Source organism: Mustela putorius, unplaced genomic scaffold, assembly GCF_011764305.1.
Source record: "Mustela putorius furo isolate JIRA1106 unplaced genomic scaffold, ASM1176430v1.1 tig00003976_pilon_pilon_pilon, whole genome shotgun sequence".
Classification (NCBI taxonomy): Eukaryota; Metazoa; Chordata; class Mammalia; order Carnivora; family Mustelidae; genus Mustela; species Mustela putorius.
Window position 1 is genome coordinate 9,224,696 of NW_025422118.1, and position 21,788 is coordinate 9,246,483.

The following is a 21,788-nucleotide window of genomic DNA, read 5'->3' on the forward strand; positions in this document are numbered from 1 at the left end:
CTCAGTCTTCATGTGGCCTGTTGTTCTCAATCCAAAATGAAGATCTTTCCTTAAAGACTCTTTTTCTTATTTACTAATGGTCCTAGAGAATTTTTCATTTTGAGAGAGAAAGAGAGAGAGAGAGCGCGTGCCATTTAGTAAAGTCGAAACCAGCCTATCCTCTTCAGTGTATCTACTAAGAAACAGATTAATAGAAAACAAAAATATTACTCTGTGGTTCATTTGGGCCCCATTCCAGCTGCACTGTAGATGAAAACTACTTAGCATTTCCCCGTCTCGCCCCTTCATCCTGATTCTGTGTTATTCTATCTTAATTTTCTTATGTACCTTGGATCCGTGGATGTGCTAGTTTTCTCATTACATCATTCACCAGTTCTAATCATCTGATTCCTTTCATGCAAGCTCCAGGATATCTCTGTGGTGCCATTACTTTTCCTGAGCACTAGCTCCAAGTTACTGTGGGAGGATTTATTTTCAAGCCTTGGCACCTGAATGGCCGGGACCAGAATACCCAGCGGCTGGCCCCTGCTCCTTATTAGACAGGGGGTTTGGCGGGATGGTAGGAAGCTGGAGTGAAGTGGCTTCTCGGGGCGGGGATCGGGAACAGGCGGTTGGTCTGAAGGATCTGGTTTGGGCAGATGGCACTGCGTTGGACCACCCCCACCCCCCCACGCCAGCTCAGCTTTCGAGCTGCAGAAGGAGGAATTGGCCCTTATGCTTCACTGGACCAGGATCTCAGCTATGTACTGGACCTCATTACATACCATCAGATGGGAGAGTCAACCCAATAACTTTCCATTTCCCAGTCGGGAAATAATTCTGGGAAGATGTTTGGCTCTATTGGCGCTGTGCAAGGGCTGCTTTACTGGGCTAACAGGAACCAGCAGACGTTTGGCAAATGGAAGTGTACAAGCATGCATATACCCAAAGGCTCATGAGTCTTAACTTAGTCTTTGCCAAATATGTACCCGGTGGGAGAGTCTGGATTTTCACTCGAGAAATTTCCTGTGTTAAGTTCATGGACACTTCCCGACAGGCCTTTTGAAGACTGATCTGCTCTCGCTCTCACAGTCACCACTAGGAGGCAGCATCCTTCCCCCCTACCTGCTGTCTCAGGCCTGCTCAGCAACAGAGCTGATTCCATCATTTCCCGCCTGGCAGGCCAACTATTTGCAGTGCATACCAATCCTCTGGGCAGCGTTAGAGTCACAGAGAAGGCAGGAAACGGAAAAGAGATCGTTTCCTTGGATCAGGGCGAGATAACACTCTAAAAATTAAATATTCAAGGACTATTTCCCTAGGGAAGGGTCTCTTAATGATACATGGAAGGACATCTGTTTGGGACTTCTGGTCCCCTCCTGGGTACTTGGGTCCCGGAAGTGTGTGCCCCTGTTCCCTAGTATGCAGCCAACTCTCAGACATTTCCCTGAAGTGAGTAAATAATGCCCCAAGGTCAGAACAGAGACTACCTCCTGAACCAAAGCCACTTCACACGTTTTTGTGAGATTAGGTTCCCGCTGCTGGGATTATCTCTGTACGAGAAGCTGTTTGTGTTGGACTGCACCGTTGCATTATTTAGAGGCCCCAAAATGTGCACCGCCTCCCTCTCTACCCACTATGCTTCTGGTCTGCCAGTCGTTTGATGAGTTTATAGTTGTAACAAGGATAAAACATCGTAAAAGGGCACAACAGTAGCTGTGCTTTTCTTTTGATTATTTCCAGAGAAGGAATTTGTACAGTTTCCTGCGATGGATGACTGCACACATTCCGAGTGAATTTTGAGTGTATTTTACATGAGGGGCAGTGCCCTGTGCCCCCAGCATCCTCCAAACAGAGAGCTGAAAGTGACCCCAGCACACATCTGCCCCACGCCCCCGAAATCCCTCCAACAGCATCCTTGAAACATATTGTGCCCATCTCTCCTGACTCTTTTGGGTGGTGGAAGATCTCACGCTTACTCTTTATGTTATTTTATTTTAATTATTTTTTAAAGATGTATTGGTTTATTTTAGAGAGAGTGAGCACAAGCGGGAGGGACAGAGGGAGAGGGAGAGAGAATCGCAATCCGACTCCCCTCGGAGCGGGAAGCAGTACTCGGGGCTGGATCTCAGAACTGTGAGATCATGACCTGAGCCGAAACTAAGAGTCAGTTGGGCGCTTAACTGATTGAGACCCCCAGGCGCCCCTCACTCTTATTTTTAAAATCAACTCCTGAAAGACGAAGTTTACATATCGTTAAGTGTGCACATTTTAGGTCAGCAGTTGGTGAGTTTTGACAAGTGTAGGAATCCAGATATAGAGCATTTAGTCACTCCAGAAGGTTCCCTCGTGCTCCTGTTCCTCAGCCTCCCCTTACTCCCCACTCCCCACTCCCGCCTCCCCAGGAAACCACTGATCTGATTTCTGTCACCATAGGTTAATTTTGCTTGTTTAGTGGCTTTATGTATTGAATTGCACACGAAGCACTCTCTTTTGTCTGCCTTCCGTCATGCGGATTTTCGAGATTTCTCTATTTTCCAATCAAGAAGAGACGAAACTCCAGTTTTTAACACCACTAATGTACATGACAAGGAATAAGACTTGGCTGAGTTTGGTCCGTGCCTCTTCTGCCCGGATGGAGCCTGGAAGGTGGGGTGGGAGTTGTTTCCTTTGACAGGATTGTGGCCCTGGGGGGTTACCAACTGTCCTGCATTGCCCTGGGCTCAGCGAGTTCCTCAAGTACAGGATTTTCAGTGGTAAAACCCAGCAGGTCCCAGGCAGATGGGAGGTTGTGGGAGGTTGGTCACCCTAATCCCCTCTGGTAGGTACTCTGTTGGGGTTAAGGTAGAGCCTGAAATCAGCCATAATACCTGGCTTGCTGAAATGTAACTCGGAGGCAGCTGGGGCGATTGAAGGTTGCAGAGAAGGATGAAGGGCTTCGAAATGCGGACGCTGGTGTGACCACTCTGCCCTAGGAATGCTGTGGAGAGGTGCCTTCCCCCAAGCTTTCTTCGACCAAACAGCTGGCCAGTGATCTCAGAGCTGTATGCATTGTGTCTCTGTTTAGCAGAGCTCGGAGAACATGCAGATTAGCATATCCTATTTTTCCCCGTAAACAGATCCTCCTAGTTCCAGGAAGACCCCTTGTCACACATCACGGGTGCTTGAGAAACAGTGATAAGGGTTTGTGAGTCCCCTGCAGGATGAATAAAGGCGAGAGCAAAGCAGAGCAATGGGTCTTCGTCTCTGACCCCTGAGCTCCTTGCCTTCTCCTCTCTGTCACAGCCAAGCTTGGAGTGATCTTTCCTCTGCTAGTACAGGGATTGCTGGCCATTCCCAGCAATATATATGTCACGTGTGTTATGTGTATATAATATGTATATAATACATGTTCTATGCAACATATTTCATATAATATGTTATATGTGCAATGTATAATATATATTGTGTAAATGGCATATATACAGTAGTACTCTAAAGCATCCGGGGTATGAGATTTGGAACAGTAGAGAAAGGGCAAGAAAAATGGACATTTTATGTTTCTTCACCGTGAGGCTGTCAGTGACAAAGAGCCCAACTCGAGGAGAGTCCCTCTGGAAACCAGCTGTGGGGGTGGCTGAGACTTGCATCCGTCGAAATCAGTTGACTTCAACGAATGAGTTTTTTCTAATACTTTGGTTACCTAATTTATTCAGGTCATACTGTGTTTTATTACTGTTCTATTTTCCAGAATACTATTTAAAGAGCATTGACATTTAAAAGTTTAAATGTAATCAAGATTACAAGGTATGTATTTGAAAGCACCAAGATTAGCTAGTCATCATTACTGTGTCAAGGTGCTTGGTTTGATGGACTCCCGGCTTGATTATTTTGATGTGCTTAATTTAAAAAACCCACCCAGTTTTTCAGCTGAATTACAAGGCAGTGCTCTAGCAGGGCTTCTCTGAGGATGTGTTTCCGTGTCATTTACATCTGAAGTAATTACTTAGCTGGATGTTAGCACAACATACTCACCTGTTGATGTTCCAGTAACTTGTAATCTGCCAGCTTTCCTTTTGGGGTGGATGAAATGCCTGGCGGTTAACTGTGCCATATAATTTTCCACATAAATTCTGAAACATGATACCCTTAAAAAAGAATGCAGGATTCCAAGGACAGTGTTTTCTCAGTAGTGCTGGGGATGTTACGGGAGTTTGTGAGGACACTTGTGAGCTTTTATGTATCCTACAAAGTTTGCGAGATTGTTTTTAATGCTTCTTTTCAGAGAGGTGCCTTATTTTTTCCATTAATTTTTTGAGTAGGGGTGCCTGAGTGGCTCAGTGGGTTAACGCCTCTGCCTTCAGCTCAGGTCATGATCCCAGAGTCCTGGGATCAGGCCATGCATGGGGCTCCCTGCTCAGCAGAGAGTCTGCTTCTCCTTCGTCTGCCTGCCCTTCCCCCTGTTTGTTCTCTCTCTTTCAAATAAATAAATAAATAAACCTTTTAAAAAATACATAAAATTACACAAATAATACATGAATATATCACTAAAAGCAGTAAAAAAGTGAAAAATAAAATTTCACCTTTACTTTCGCAATCCCTGTCCCAGTCAGATTAATGGCTATCCTACTAGAATTTTAATGTGTAATCGAATTCAGCCTATAGTTCTCTGTTGTTTTTTTTTTCTTACATTGAGCCATATCATAGATATATATTGGTTTTTCCATTTAAACATATGTTTAAAAATTTTTTTCAGGTTAGAATATATCAGTTTACTTCATTATTTTTAAAGCTTTGTTGATTCAGTAGTGTAATGGCACCTAAATTCATTTAATTAATCATCCCCCTGTCCATGGTTAAGTTATTGCTGTTTTTCTGTCATGTTCCTATAAACTTACTTCTTTGTGTCTATTCATATGTATTAGTATTTCTCCAAATATCTGAGAACGGAGTTGCTGTGTCAGTGGATAAATTAAATTAAGATTTTGCTACATACTGCCAAATTGGCCTCAAAAAGGCTGTACCATTCCTTCCCAAAGTTTGAATTCTTTTTACATGTGAAAAATTTGAGACAAAACAGAAAGGGATAATTGAATTTTGCAAGCTCAAATAGCAAATTGGGAATTTGCTCTGCTTTTAATAAAATCTTATTTATTGCTTACTTATACATTTGACTTGTGTTAAAACTCAAGGAAAACCTGCCACTTGATTATTGATTTATCATCAAGTTATAATTTCATGGACTTCATATGCGTTCAGGTTTAGAATAAATTTTAATGTTTTCCATTACTGACTGCTAAGAGGTCTCTGTGTCACAAACACTGAAGGAAATGTGGTTCTCATGGAACGGTCAAGACATTACCTCTACCTACAAGGTCTTCCACACCAAAGCTCACGTTAAGAGTCTAGTTCTTTAGCAGTTCCTTAAGATCCCTTTTTCCATTTTTATAACTCACTAATTCCTTCTCAAATCATTGACTCTGTCAAGAGAAAAAAAACTTTTTTTTTTTGCAAAGAATTAGTAACCTGATGCCAAAGTGTTGCTAAGAATTCACATTCTTTTTTATGAGGTGGGAGTATCACTAACTAGTCCACCCTGAGGTCTTATCATAAGTAACTAAAATAAAACCGCTACACCTGTCAGAGTAAATGAGGCAGGAGAGTGTTTCCAAGGTGAAGTAGGGGATTTTCTTTTCAATTCATTTCACCCGCTTCTCTCTAACTTAACATGCCCCTTTATGGTTGTGGAAACCTATCGGCCTCATTGGGTGGAGATCAAGTCATGAAATCGAACAGCTAGGAATGTGAACTGAAATCCCTATTTTGTGATAGGACTGAAAAAAGTTTGCAGATGACATATATATGAAGGGCTTTTGAGGCTTTGATTTAATTCTAAGACTTAGAATTTTTACTGGTTCCGCATTTGAGCTCCATCCCTCTGGCACACGCTTGCCGTTTGCACCACTTTGTACTTTTACTTCTTGCTCTTTCTTTACCTCTTCCTGCCAAAGTAAGCGAAGGCCTGACTTCTGCAAAATAAGATCTGAAAATGCATTTGTTTATTTTCCAAATATCTTTGAGTACGTACTACATCCTGGGCATGACATTAGGTTCTGCAGGCAGAGATTAACAAGACATGGGTCCAGAAAGTTCTCCGTGTCTGGTGGGGGGCCAGGTGGGGGCACCCCTAATTGCAGTTGAGGATGATGAATCCTTGAGTCCAGACCAAAAGCCACGAGATATCTGAATAGGGAACAATGGACATGAGGAGGTGGGCAACTTGGAAAGCTCTTCTTTGAACCGTTTTCATCTCCTGGAAGTCCACTGGCAGTAGCAACATAGTTAGGGAAAGAGTGGGAAAGATCTCATCGGACTCACTGCTTCTCAGTACACCAGCATACACACTTCCTCAACATCAGGTCACAGACTAATGCCAATGACATTCAACCGCATTAGGCTGTAAATATCCAAAACCCGACCAAATAGAGTCTTCGCAATCAAGTCATTAATTCATTCAATGAGCTGGAAATCTAGGGCAGGTAGACCTGTTTTGTTCGGCAGCCCAGCATGTCACGGGGTCATTTTCCCACATGGTCTGTCATTTCCCACACTGTCATTTTCCCACACGGTCATCAGCTGTGTGGCGGTGGCAGCCGAAAGCCTGTGACCTCACCTGCCTAAGCACGTCCAACAAACCACATACTCGGAATGATGGTATCCCTCCCTGAGCACGTCTCGTGCTTCTCTTCTGCGCACCTGCTCCTTGCTGGTGACCCGCTCACAGGGCCTGCAGCTTGGGATGGCAGGGATCACCAAGCCGTGAGGCGAGGCGCCTTGCACATGAGGCTTCCCTGGTTAGGTTTAGAGTTCCCGAGGAAGTTTCCATTTCGGATTTTGGGGTTGGGTCTGTTCTTCGAGCCATCTATAGGATGGGGTGTTTGGCAACAGATTTCATCTTTCTTTGAGTATGAGTAATAGAGCATAAATATCACTGTAAATTCTCTTTCTTTTTTTTTCCATCAAGACATGGGTAGCGATTGGACTCAAGTGTTGTAATAAGTGTGTTCTTATTTGACTCTTTCATGCTCTGACACACTGATACACTTCAATAAACTCAACAAATAAATAAATAAACAATAAACAAACTATTTATCAATAAATAAACAATAAATTTATCTATTAATGAATTATTTATTAATTAAATAATTAAAATTAAAATAATTTAAATAATTAATAATTTAAATAATCAAATTATTAAATTTTAAATAATTAACTATAATTTAAATAATTAAAATTAATTAGTAATTATTTATTAATAATAAATAAATGAAGAACTATTTATTAATAAATAAATAATAAATAAATAAACTAACTCAATAAATAAACTCCATAAACTCACCCCCTGATGTTAAGCATTGCTTTTCTTTGGGAATATGGGTGATGTTTCTCTTCTCCTTCATCTCCCCTCTACTCTCTGTTCTTTTATTTTTAAAAAAGAATTTACTTGAGAGAGAGAGAGAGAGCAAGCGAGAAAGGGCACAGGAGGGAGAGGGGCAGAGGGAAAGGGAGAAGCAGATTCTGCTGAGCGGGGAGCCTGAGGTGGGGCTTGATCCCAGGACCCGTGCCCCAAGCCGAAGGCAGACGTTTAACTGACTGAGCCACTCAGGCGCCTCTCTCCTCCTTCTTTTATTTATTAATTTTTTTTTAGCACAGGAAAATTTCTTGTATTGAGCCTGTATCTACTACAAGTTTGATGAAAAAACTTAAATAAAATAAATATTAGAGGAAAATGTTTGGGTCCTTTGCTGTTTTACTCTTTTTGACTGTCTTAGCGAGAGAGGTGATCTCACCTGTTCATAGGATTAAACCGGGGCCCATAAAATACAATTTATACATCGTACCCCTAAGGGCTCCTAACGTGGACCTAAAATTCTTGACCCAGTTTGTTGATTTCTTGGTGTTTCCGTGATGAGACCTGTACATCAGAAAGCCAAGCTAGGAGTGTGTTAGGCATGGTGAACTTGGGAGGGCGCTGCTTTCTTCTGCACTGTTTCTCTCTTGTGGAGAGTAACTCCAAGACGATTAAATGGAGTGGGACACTGGAGGTTTTGAGAGTGAGGAGACTTTATTTCCCTAGGTCCTAGCTTCCCACTAAGGTCAAATGTGGCCCAAATGCTAAGTGGAATGCCACGATTTGGCAGTCCAGTATCCACCAGGCAGATACACTTGCTTTGGAAAAAGGCACTCGGTTGTCTTGATCTTTGGTTTCAGAGGATGTAATTAACTTGGAGGTTGATTGCTGTACTGAGGACTGACTTCTGTCGAATGTCCTCCAGCTGAGAGCCCAAGGACAGACTCATGGACGGTGTGCACTGAAGTCTTAGTTGCTAGTGAGGATGTCAGCGGGAACAAGTGATTTGGGATGCAATTCACCCACCTCAAGAAAACAGCTATTTTGTACCCCAGTGTTCAGAGTTCAGCTTTTGACCCATAAAGTACAACAGTGGGGAGAGGACTGAAGTGACTACATACACACGCTAAATGAGGTAGTGCTATGTGATCATGAAAAAGAACTGGGCAGCTCTGCATTCACGGGCAAGGAAATAGCGTCATGCAGGTTTCATGGATTCTGCCAGGCTCATGTAGTATATATAGCGTGTTTTCACTTACGTAAAAAAGATTTACTTTGTTCTAAAAAGCGTTTGCCTGTTCAGATTTTGACATCTCAACAATCACCATGTATCTTGTAGCTGGTGGTGTCCCTTCAGGCACCGTCAGCACCAGGAGGGATGTGGTTGTGGCAGGCTGTGTGGCTGTGAATGGGACCATTTGAGGAAAACGAATGTAGGTCAAGTTAATGTCCGAAAACTTTCTTTCTTATTTTTTTTAGAGAGGGGAGAGAAAGGAGGGGCAGATGGAGAGAGAGAATCTCAAGTAGGCTCCATGGCCATGGAGCCTGAACGGGGCTTGATCTTACAACCCTGAAATCCTGACCTGAGCCATAATCAAGTCAGACACTTAACCAACTGAACCACCCAGGTGCCTCTAATTGTTTTTGTTTTTAAGATTTTACTTATTTAGGGGCGCCTGGGTGGCTCAGTCAGTTAAGCCGCTGCCTTTGGCTCAGGTCATGATCCCAGGATCCTGGGATCGAGTCCTGCATTGGGCTCTCTGCTCAACAGGGAGCCTGCTTCTCTCTCTGCCTCTGCCTGCCACTCTGCCTGCTTGTGATCTCTCTCTCTCTCTCTCTCTGACAAATAAATAAATAAAACAAAAAAGATTTTACTTATTTATCTTAGATAGAGAGAGAGAGAGAGCTCAAGCAGGAGGAGGGGCAGAGGGAGCGAGAGAGAGAATCTAGAGCAGACTTCCTCCTGGGCATGGAGCCCAACTCAGGGTTCAATCTCATGACTCTGAGATCATGACCTGAGCGAAATCAAGAGTTGGACACTTAACCGACTGAGCCACGCAGGCGCCCCTGTCTGAAAACCTCTTTCTTCTGGTAATGCCAAGAAAGCACTGGCATCAAAACTTGGGGGATGGGGTCAGTGGTTTGGAAGAAAATCCCAGAGATGAGGCGCTGCATACTTTTAAGCAATGTTATATGGCTAACAGCCTTGATGGCCCAGAGTGAAACATTGTGTAGAAAACCGCAGACATCAAAGATTCAAAAATAGTTCAAAGACTTGGATTCTGTATCTGAAGACATTTTGGATACTTTAACCAATATAACATGTATTTTTCTAAGTATTCAGAAGAGTGATAAATGACAAAAATCGATAAGCAAATCTTAAAGAGCTCTTTTAATCAGTATGAATAAAAATTCTAAGAAAGCACTAGATCATAGTTTAATTGGAAATAATTTTCTTAGTGACACAACAAACAATAGTACATCTTACCATTGGTTTTTCCTAGATGTAATTAAATGTGCTATTTCCTCCCCTTTCCTTCCTTCCTTTTTGCTTCCATCTATGCATTTCTTCTTCTTCTTCTTTTTTTTTTTTTGCAGAAAAAAACCCTTTTTTTTCTTGTTTTAATGCAGAACATTCAAGAAACTATTAATGGAGGGAAGGGACCTGGGTTTCTGGTACATGGGAGAGGGAGACAGTTTTCCTATACAATTTTCTGTTTATTTTAGTCTTCATCAAAGCTACAGATACTCCAGGTTTGAGTAACAAGTGGTCAGCTCTTTAGGTGACCGCTTAAGCCTTGTACCTGATAACTCTTTTGGTTGTTACCCCCAGATCTCAAAATAACATGGTCGCATTCCTCTTTAATGATTTTTCAGCATTAGGCATTATTAACTCTCTGTGTTGGAAGATGAGGGTTTATTCTTTTACTGTCTCCTACTCACTCACTCACCCTTCTTGAATCTCCACCGTCTACTTATATTATCAGATTGGCTAGATCAATATTCACCCTACAGTTTTATGGCTGTGCAAATGATATTTGTAAATGAACCATCTAGCTCACTGATGACTTGTTTGCCCTGAGTTAATAATTGAGTCTTATTTATTTTTTTAATTGCTTTTTTTAAAAAATGTACTTATAAGCAGTTCAGCCCCGACTCTGACCAGCGAGAAATAATTATTCCGTTCTTTCTCCTGCTATGGCTATTTGACTGCTGCTACTCTTGAATTTCAGCTAATGGCTTAATATTTACATTCATAATCATGAGATCCCTGGAGCTTATTTTATTCATCTTTGAAGCCCCAGAGTTCCCAGTTTAATGCTTTCCAAATAGCAGGACTCGGTAAAATCTCGCTTTATAGGAGTGGTCCTGCTTCTCCAAGTCAGTGGTTTTGTCTCCATCAGAATCAGAATGCGAGCCCCAGAGATGTCCTAATGTGGCTTTCAATAACGAAGAATAAATTCTTCACATGCCTTGAGAGAGATCACGAACCCTAATCCGGGGTTATGTAGCCTTGCCATGGAAGGCTCAAGTGAGGACTTCAGCAGAACATTCTAGAACTCTTTGAAGTGGCTTCGTCAGCAAGCCCTGGGTGACATCGCAGCTCCTATCTCCCTAGGGTCGGGGAGGGCAGTGGCTCGGGCTGTCCTGCAGATTGTCACTCTGCTCTGCTTCCTTCTTCCTCTTCTCTCCCTTCCTAATCATTACCGTGGGAGAAATGGAATTCCCTTTTGCGTTTAGGGTTAGACGCTGTCAGAGGTACAGTTTGCTGTTAAGCTTATCGCAGGCAGAAGGAGTAGGGAGGTAGCAATGGTAAGAAGAATTCTCTCAAACCCTGGAAGTCGTTTGAGCTTCATGAAGCAAATGATTTAATCCGAGGCAGGAAATGAGAACACACTTGGTGAGGCCGCTGGGTTTGGCGGGCAATACGGGTGATTTATGAGCCATGGTGTTTCGCCCATTGTTTCTTGAGCTTTAACATCTTTTAGCCACAGAGACTTTCATTTCCGATGGGCAAAAGGCTCCATAGTTAGATCTTCAAGCAATAAGAAAGTCTTCATCTCTTTCGTACATCCAAGGTCAAGAAACACAGTGGAGAGGATTTGGAGTTGGTGACGAAATGTAGACTTTGGTCAAATGCAGTTGTACAGGAGGTCTTCACTTCTGTGTCACCCTCCTTGTAGCTCCGTGAGTGATCACTACTCCGTATGTTTTAGTTAGCAGCTCAGAGAACGAGCCGGTACCTGAATAATCTGATGCTTCCTCTGGTTAAGGGAGCTGCCTCTTCTGATGTTGTATTTTCCCTTCTCAAGCGGGAGGCTTGCGGTTTTTTTCTCCTTCCCCATTCTCACCAGATGGACTGAGAGAGAAATAAACGGAGATGGAGAACTAGAAGCCTGGGATGGTGATAACAAGGGGATGAGAATTGTGAAGGAACCTAGTATTTTTAGGAAAATCAGGAGTTCAGGGAGCAAGGAAAAAAAAAAAAAAACACAACCTGCCACAGAACCTGGAATAATACATTACCGTCAGATGGAAGTCTTAAGATTTTGAAATGGACTTCTGTGTTAATCACACTTTGATAGGGAAAAAGAAATTGTTCTAGGTATTTCAGACAGTGGGAATTTACTATGGGGATTGGTTGCGGAGGCTTCGAAGGGCCCGTGGAGCAAAAGAAGGGAGCGCAAGTTACGCACAATGAAGAGCGGGAGAGCGCTGCCATCCCTGAGCTGGAGAAGCTCAGGGGAGATCAGTTTACCCAGAGTGCTGGACGAAGGTCTCTGAGGCTCTGCTGTTGAAGGTGGTAGAAACCTGTGAGCTGGCACACCAAGGTCATTGCGACTGCCTCTGTGGCTGGTGTCTCCCCATCACCATGCCATGGTCATGTTCCCAGGTGCTTCTGCTCTCTGTGCCACGGGGGAAGCCTTTAGGCTCCTTCTTGCGCTTCTACTTCCCAGTCCCCCCACAGGGCTCCATTGGCAGGACCTAAATGCAAGCCAGTCAGCAAGGGATCTTGAGAAATGAAGTTTGCAGGGTCTCTGCCCCTTTCACTGACTCAGAATGGAGCCGAGAAGCTAACAAGCCAGCAACTAACATGACCTCCTTTTAGAAAAAAGAGCTCAGGTTCCTCTGTGCTTGAACCCTGCTGAGCTGAGAGTACTGTAATCTTGGGAAAAACCCATTGTAATACTAAGCCCAGTGTTTGAATTCCCAAAAGAATGTATGGTCTGTTGGGGGACATTGGTGTATTTGGAAGAAACTAGTCTGTCCTGGAGAGAGGGTCTTTGCTTAAATTCTCTGCTTTCAAGGGGCACAGGGGTGGCTCAGTTGGTTGTCTGACTCCTGATTTCAGCTCAGGTCATGATCTCAGGATTGTGACATTGAGTCCGACCTTGGGTTCTGCTTTCATCGGGAGCTCTGCTTGGGATTCTCTTTCTCCCTCTTCCTCTACCCCCCCCCCCACCACTTGGGTGCAGTCTCTTTCTCTAAAAATAAATAAATAAATAAAACTTTAAATTCTTTGCTTCCATGAGAGATTTATATAAAGCATTGATTCGTGGATCTATTTTGGTTGAAACTGTTTAAAAAATTAAAAAAGTTTAATCTTCCATATGCACGATGTTTTATTCCTACAGGAATTTGTAATTGGTATGTTTCAAGTCACTCCAAGAAAAAAATGCACATAAAAACCAACTTTGTCCAATCACATATAGTATTGGTCCAGCAAGCAAAAGTTTTAGGTATTGCTTAGGTCTCTGGGCCATGTGCTCTGGGGGACAGTTCCTTTATATATTCTGGAGTTGTGTGTTGGAGTTAAGAAAACTGAAATACCTGTGATGTAGAGTTTCTGTAAGTTTCTACTTGGCCCCTTGCAGTAAGAGTCCAATCCAATCCAATCCAGAGATTATGGTTAACTGAGTTCTGTGCACCTGAGGTGTATTTTGAAAGGGAAAAAGCAAAGAAAGGGTTATACTCAAAGGCAGAGCACCTAGCTTACTCTAAGAGGCTCAAACCAACCTTGGTGGTGATATCAGTGGAGAAAAAGAAGACATGAGAAGGACTGGGCTTTAGGGGAAGGTGGCTAGGTTAGTCAGGGCATGGTAATAGGTGATGTTCTCTGGGCTATCCAAGTTGGATATTTCTAGCATGCTGTTAGAGACCTGGCTGAAGGTCAGGGCAACAGTCTGGAGAGAGTATACATTTACGATCGATCAGTAGATCTGCTGGAGGCAGGCCAAGGACTTGGACATCAGGCGTGGGGATGAGGGACTTGGTGAGATATCGAGGGTGGGCAGGGGATCATCAGCAAACCAACATGGTGGGATTCTTTGCTGAATCTGGGCTCCGCAGGCCAAGGGCAGGCCGGCAGGCCACGGTGAGGCACGGTGAGAGGAGGACTCAGAAGAGCCGGACGGAATTTGGTCAGAGAGGGAGTTTTTGTCAGGACAGATCTTGGACTCGTGTGTTGAGGTGTCCGTGTCTATGTCCATGTCCCAGGGTCCCTCATGGTTTTGTTTCAGAGCAGAGGGTGGAAGAGAAAGGGGTCCAGGCACCCCTGCCCTCTAGCTGGGAACTCTGAGCACCCGGAGAGCTCTCAATTTGAACGTGGCCTACTAGACTCCGTTTCCTTTGCAAGGCTCTGAAGGCTGACATCGGCAGGGCTGGGGCAGAGCTTGTCTGGTGGGCACTCTCCTCTGAGGGACTCAGGAGCTTTTGGAGCCCCCTGGACAGTGGGGGAAGGCAAGACCCGGGACAGGCCTGGGGTGAACCTCTACCCTCCTGCGGAAGAGGAAGGGTGAGGTGTCTCACCCAGGGTGGTGCTGCGTGAGTGGAAGGCAAGGTTTAGGGGGTGAGGTGAGGCTGTGGCAAGTGCAGGAGAACCTCGCCCTTCTCTTTCTACCCTGTGCCAGGCCCCAGTGAGAATCACAGCTTAGTGCAGAAAACCATGTCGATTTTGAATGTATATTCTCCACATTGGGTGTGAACTGCGGCTTTGCACATTCAAACCAACCAACCAACAAATCCATGAATGTGTACAGGGTAAGGTGGACGGATAAACCGTTCAACACCTGTTAGGGTGATTTACAGCTGTTGAGAGTTGGGGCGGATGGTCCTCGGGACCCTGTCTTCTTGCCTCAGGCGCTGCACCGCCAGGAAGGGGCTGCAGAGTTACCGACATAGAGCACAGACCCAGGAAGGGGGCGTGAGAAATTTCCAGGCCCAGGGGTTAGAGTGAACAGATGCTAACTGAACAGGCATAACTGAGGCAGGGCTCCATGAAGCGAAGTTGATTAAAGGACAGGCAGAAGGTCTCGTGAAGAGAGATGGTGGAGAAGAAGGGAGAATACAGGTCTAGAAGTTCGTATGAGAGCGTTGGGAGTTCAGTCGCCTGCCCGCGACCCCGACTTGGCTGGAACCCGGCCACCTTCGGAGGCGCGTGTATGGTGTGGATGGGCCTCCATGGCCTGTGGTTAAAATTTCTCCTGGGGGTGCCTGGGTGGCTCAGTCTTTAAGCGTCTGCCTTCGGTTCAGGTCATGATCCCAGGGCCCTGGGATCGAATCCTTCATCTGGCTCCCTGCTCTGTGGGAAGCCTGCTTCTCCCTCTCCTGCTCCCCCTGCTTGTGTTCCCTCTCTCTTGCTGTGCCTCTCTCTGACAAATAAATAAAATCTTAAAAAAAAAATTAAAAAAAAGAATTTCTCCTGGGGTGATTGGGGTCTTTCCCAGCAGCCAGCACCATTCCTTACCATTTTCAGTTAACACACAGAACCTTAGAGAAAATAATTGACCTGATGGGGATTGTGTGGGTAAGTTGAGAAAATTCATGTGACATGGGCTTTAAAAAGAACCATGAACCATGCAAATTCTGGATGGTAATATATGGCCTAAATTGTTTTCCCCCCAAAGTTTTAGTTTCTTTTAATGGGGTATTCTTTTTTTTTTTTTTTTAAGATTTTATCTATTTATTTGAGAGAGAGAGCGATCACAAGCAGGCAGAGAGGTAGGCAGAGAGAGGGGGGCAAGCAGGCTCCCTGCCGAGCAGGGAGCCCAATGCAGAGCTCAATCCCAGGACCCTGGATCATGACCTGAGCCGAAGGCAGATGCTTAACGAGGTGCCCCTCTACTGGGGTATTCTTTGTGTGGTACACACTTTAAGGACAGAATTCTTTTTAAAATCAAGGATTATTTCTGGAGGACATTTTGGGGTGGGGGGCGTTTTTCTTTTCCTGATGAAGGCATGTGTCTTCCTGGGTGGGCTGGGTTTAAGCTGGGTCACGTTTTGGTGGATGTGCTTGGGAGCGCCCGGAGAAAGTCATTCAAAAGAATCAGCATTGGAGCAGGGACCAGAGATCTTTCTCGTCCTGTAGCACCAGCCGTTGTGAAAATTCTCGTCCCCACCAGGGATTTTGGGTTCCAGATAAATGACTCCAACTTTGTTAGTAAAGTGGGGTGTGTAATACATGTTGCCTTCTGTTTTCACCAGTCTGGGTGGGAATAATAAAAAAAGAATCTATGCCCTTGCAGAAGAAAAGGAGCCCACAAACCTATCATAAAGTATTGTCGCTCTTCGGCTCGTCTGCCGCTTCAAATTCCGTCTCCGCAGTTAGCAATCTGGCACCCTTTGCCGGCATTAATTTTATTCCATTTGTATTCAAGTCGCAGTTCCCTTTACAGTGCACGTTAGTGCTTAAGATCTTGTGTGTCAGCTGTTATGTCAGGGGACAAATGAATTTGTCAGTATTCAGTAAACAAAATCGCCCCGAGAAGTGAACGTTTGAATCCAAAGTTTTACATGTAAGAGCAGGTGAAGATGACTGTGGAAACAAGTGAACGAATCGCCTACAAGTTAGTCACATTTTTTATGGATTTTCCATAGTGTCATTGACTTTTATTTCTTTCAGTGTTCCAACTCCTATTATTGTGGGCAGTGCCCTGGAGCTGGAGGGAGTGAAATCACTCAGTTGTCTCTTGAGCCACATACAGAAATTGTCCTGTATCGTCACTCATATTCAAGACCACGAGCTCCTCAGTGGAGAACAGTATGGGTTCCTGAACAGTGCTTGAAGCTAGGAGCGCCAACCCCCCTGACACAGTCAAAAACCTGGGTCTAACTTTGGACCCCCAGAGCTTAACTACTAATAGGCTGCTGTTCACTAGAAGCCTTCCTGATAATATCAGTAGTCAGTTAACACATATTTTGTATATGTGTTATATACTATATTCTTACAATAAAAGTTAACTAAAAAAAGATAATGTTATTAAGAAAAACATAAAAGAAAATACATTTACGGTACTGTATTCTGTATTTATTGGAAAAAAAAAAAAAACCCAAAACCCACATGTAAGTGGACCCCTGAAGTTCAGGTCTGTGTTATGCAAAGGTCAACTGTATTTTAGGTCTGTTATGGTTCTCATGTCCCTGTTCTCTGGTGCTGACAATCTGAAACTGTAGGTTCAGGGGAGGAGCTCACTGGGCAAAATGCCATATTTTTTTAAATTTTCCCAGAAAATTTTGGTTTGGAAGAATCTGATTAAAAAAACCTATTTTAATGTGATTTTGGGCGTGTCTACATGTCTGTGTGTGTTATATGCATCGTGGGGAAGTAACTAGGAAATACTTTTTAAGGTAACAAATGGAAGATGTTTCTGGAAAGTTAGGTCTTTTTGACTTGCCTCTCTGTTAAAGAGACATTCCCCCACTTTTAAGATGGCCCCCCCTCCTATAAGCTAAACAGAATTCAGAGGAATGTGCTAGAACCCCATACTCTAATTTTTTAAAAAGCTGTGTTCTTTTCTAGAGCATAAATGTAAATAAAATTTCCTTGCTTAGATCTGCAGGCTTCTCTTACTACTATAGATTGCATATGCCAGGCACCCTACGCTCTTCTCCCCTTCCTTCCAACGTCGAGGTTCCAGAAGCAACTTGGCTGAAGGTATAATGAGCCGATGAGACTTCATCTCCTAGTTCTAATGAATGAAGGGCTCATGGCTCAAATTGGTACCAGGTGCAAGGCCCATTCATGTTATTAAACACAATCTGAGTGGACCTAAAAACTGGCCACAGAAAGGTCTACACATAACCATTTTTGGTGCCTGTTTTGCTTCACTGATGTGGATGAGCAGAGATGGAAGTCAGGCCCTCTCCATTCTCTGAAGTGCAGGAGGCAGGTGTTGTCTTGCTGTTTTCCTCCTCGGCATCTTGGCTCTTTGCAGTGACACACCCAGGTGAGGCAAGTGAAAAATCACCCACGTGCCCTACAGTAGCAGCAGACAGCCACTGGGGTCCGAGTCCCTCGCTCAAGACTCCCGTGCCAGGCCCTGCCATTAATTCTAGACCCACTTTTGTTTTACTCAATACCCCTCCTATCTTATTTTTTTTATTTTTTAAGATTACTTATTTATTTGACAGAGATCACAAGTAGGCAGAGAGACAGGGAGAGAGAGAGGAGGAAGCAGACTCCCTGCTAAGCAGAGAGCCCGATGCGGGGCTCGACCCCAGGACTCTGGGGCCGTGACCTGAGCTGAAGGCAGAGGCTTAACCCACTGAGCCATCCAGGTGCCCCACCCCTCCTATCTTAATCTTATATATCTTGATCCCTGCCCCTGAGGCCTGTGGACTCTAGTTCTTCCTCTCCCGGGCAAACAGCCCTGATTCTTGTTCTGCCTCCAGCGGACACTTTCTGTTCTAACTCAAGCGGGTAGGTTCCCCATTCCCATCCTTGGCCAGCTAAAGCAGCAACCACTTCATGCGATAAATTGCCTTGCTCCTCAAACTTGCTTCTCTTTCACATCTTCACGTTTGTCTGTGAACCTTTCTGACCACCTAACTCGATATGCCATTCCAGTTTGGGCATGTAGATGAGCGTTTTGTTTTTTTTTTTTTTTTTTTAAATTTTATTTATGTATTTTTCAGGCAGAGGTTACAAGTAGGCAGAGAGGCAGGCAGAGAAAGAGAGAGGAGGAAGCAGGCTCTCCACTGCGCAGAGAGCCTGATGCGGTGCTCAATCCCAGGACCCTGAAATCATGACCCGAGCCGAAGGCAGAGGCTTTAACCCACTGAGCCACCCAGGTGCCCCGATATAACCATTTTTATAAATGTTCATCTTTTATTCCTGTTCACTGAGAATAAAAGCCTGGTATCGAGACAGTAATACTTTGACCAGCAACTTCCCTGGGCTCAGTAGATGTCCTGCAACATAATCTTAAATCTGTCTTTATTTAAAAGCCTTTCTTGATTAATTGGTTTCTCATTGATGTACTTTTGGCACCAAAGAGTACATATTTATTTGAGACAGTGTGCACTGGCATGAAACAATTAATTGCTATGAATTTTACTGGAGAACATGTTTTACTCCACAGGAAGCATCTATTTGCACTACTCCCCCACCTCCGCCCCCAATGAATGGTGGAAAATGGAGGCATTTTTTTTTTTTTTCCATTTCCTTACATTTGAAAACTCAAAACTTAAAAGCTCTAATCGTGGGCCACAAAATCATCAGTGTCAGAAACACAGAACTTTGGTGTCCCGTCCTGTGGTATTGTCTTAACCATTTCTCTGTTTTAGGAAGAACTCCTTCCTGATGGAGTCTCCATGCACACTGTCAGGAAACAACTTGCTCCCCACATCCGTCACTTCTGTCTGCCCATGATCGTGTTTCAGAGGTTTCCCAATTAATCCTGTGGAGGCTAGAATCACTCATAATTATAATCCTGTTATGCCTTCTTCATTTCTTGATGTGCTGGTTAATTCTTGTCCGTCCTGCGGCTGTCTGTAGCATAGTGCTGTTATCAGCCGTTTTGTCTTTAAAAAGCCTCTTGTCTACCACTTTGACGATGATTGATTCAATGCACTTTGTTGAAATTGATCATTTGGGGTGAAAAAAAAAATCTGTCTTGCATATTTATTCTGGTGACTTTTGCATGATTTCCCTTTTTCTTCGGGGCATCAGTCTGCCAAGCTGGTTGCTTTCCCCTTTTCTGGCTTCCTTTCTCCTGCTCTTTTCTTTTTTGAAGAATCATCTATCTCTTTATTTCTCCTGTGCTCTCTTAGACAACATGTCTGGGAAGAAAAGCCAATTGCTAGAGGCAGTGGAATGAATTCTCCCTTTAGAACCAGGCTAGACACTACTCCCATTTCTCTCTCTCTCTTTTTTTTTTTAGATTTTATTTATTTATTTGACAGAGAGAGATCACAAGTAGGCAGAGAAGCAGGCAGAGAGAGAGAGAGGAAGGGAAGCAGGCTCCCTGATGAGAAGAGAGCCCGATGTCGGGCTCGATTCCAGGACCCTGGGATCATGACCTGAGCCGAAGGCAGAGGCTTAATCCACTGAGCCACCCAGGCACCCCTACTCCCATTTCTCTTAACATAAAATCAGAAGGAGGGTCCCTCTCCTTGGTGCTCTTCTCCCTGAGCAGTTTCTAGGGTGAGTGTCATGATTGACCGCTAAGCATTTTGCAACCACTGTGACATGCTTCTTTGTAGCCTCGGACTTCTCTGTATTCTCATCTTACCGGGTAGACTCCAAGTTGGACACTAAAATTCTCTCTTTTTTTTTTTTAAGATTTTTTTTTTAAAGATTTTATTTATTTATTTGACAGATAGAGGTCACAAGCAGGCAGAGAGGCAGGCAGAGAGAGAAGGGGAAGCAGGCTCCCCGCTGAGCAGAGAGCCCAATGTGGGGCTCGATCCCAGGACCCTGGGATCATGCCCTGAGCCGAAGGCAGAGGCTTTAACCCACTGAGCCACCCAGGCGCCCCTAAAATTCTCTTGTACATACTAATATTTTCTTTTCTTCTTCTAGGCACTGACTTTAATATAAATAGCTTACCTCTGCCTCGGAAAGCCCATCACGACTGGGCCCTTTTTCACGAAGAGTCTCCAAAAAACAATTACAAGCTCTTCCACGAGCCAGTCATCACCTTGTTCAACTACACTGCCACATTCAGCCGGCATTCCCACTTGCCCCTGACCACCCAGTACTTGGAGGGCGTAGAAGTCCTGAAGTCACTCCGATACCTGGTCCCCTTGAGGTCCAAAAACAACCTTCGAAGCAGACTTGCTCCGCTGGTGTACGTCCAGTCCGACTGTGACCCGCCGTCAGACAGGGACAGCTATGTCCGAGAGCTGATGACTTACATCGAGGTCGATTCCTACGGGGAGTGTTTACGAAACAAAGATCTCCCTCAGCCGCTGAAAAACCCAGCCTCTATGGATGCTGATGGCTTTTATAGGATCATTGCACAGTACAAGTTTATCCTTGCTTTCGAGAACGCGGTGTGTGACGACTACATCACTGAGAAGTTCTGGAGACCCCTGAAGCTGGGGGTGGTCCCTGTGTACTACGGATCCCCCAGCATTGCAGACTGGCTCCCGAGTAATAGAAGTGCTATTCTCGTATCGGAATTTGCTCACCCTAGAGAGCTGGCAAGTTACATCAGACAGCTGGACCACGACGACAGCCTGTACGAGGCCTACATAGAGTGGAAGCTGAAGGGTGAGGTCTCCAATCGGCGACTTCTTGCAGCGCTCAGGGAACGGAAATGGGGTGTGCAAGATGTCCGCCAGGACAACTACATCGATGCCTTCGAGTGTATGGTGTGCAGCAAGGTGTGGGATAACATCCGGCTTCGGGAAAAGGTGAGCAAATCGAGGTTTGGCAACGAGGCGCTGGGAGGGCCATCTTGATGGTCTCTGCCATTGTGCATCCTTCTGTCCTAACCACTCCGTACAGCTCCTCATTCCCGTTCCAGAGGCCAGGAGCTGCATGGAGGTGACTGTTTCATTACCCTCCTGGGAGGACTGTTATGAGGTTTACGAGTCATGTCCTTCTTCTCGAAGGCCCCTTTCTTGTTTCTCGGAGAACATCATGCTGCAGGTGCTTGCCGGGCAGTGGAGAAGCAGGCTGCAGAGGTGGGAAGAAGAATAAAAAAGTTGGAAGTTCTGAATCTTACCCACATGGTCAATCCTTTAACTTTTCTATCACTGCTCTGGTTTCTGCTAGACCCTTACATGCTTGCTTCACAGGTGCTGCTTTGAAACTTAAATTCAGGGACGCCTGCTGGCTCAGTTGGTTAAGCATCTGCCTTCAGCTCAGGTCATGATCCCGGGGTCCTGGGATTGAGTCCCTGCAAGGTGCTTCCACTCAGGGGGAGCCTGCTTCTTTCTCTCCCTCTGCTCTTCCCCCTGCTTGTGCTCTCTCTCTCTCTGCCAAATACGTAAATAAAATCTTAGAAAAAAAAAAAAAAGAAACTTACTTTCATTTCACATATGCAGTCAGTTAACATCTCTTTCTCTCATTCTTGCTCTTTATCTTTCTGGCATGCACAGGCTTATTAATACAGATAAAATGTTCAAATAACGATGGATAACACTTAAAAGATTTCTTTTTCTTAAATTATTCTAAAGAAATTTCTAGGGC

The 21,788-nt window shown here is 44.4% G+C and overlaps 1 protein-coding gene across 8 annotated transcripts in view; it reads left to right on the top strand.

Moving 5' to 3' along the window:
* Positions 1-21,788, top strand: part of FUT10 (fucosyltransferase 10) — a 147,423-nt gene that overhangs the window by 50,440 nt on the left and 75,195 nt on the right. For all 8 annotated transcript variants that reach the window (XR_001180478.2, XM_045071008.1, XM_045071007.1 and 5 more), the window contains one exon: positions 20,172-21,007. Coding sequence is in view for 7 of the 8 variants with exons in the window: in XM_045071008.1 (XP_044926943.1) it covers positions 20,172-21,007 (836 nt within the window). In the remaining variant the exon portion in view is untranslated. The remainder of the gene's footprint in view (positions 1-20,171; positions 21,008-21,788) is intronic.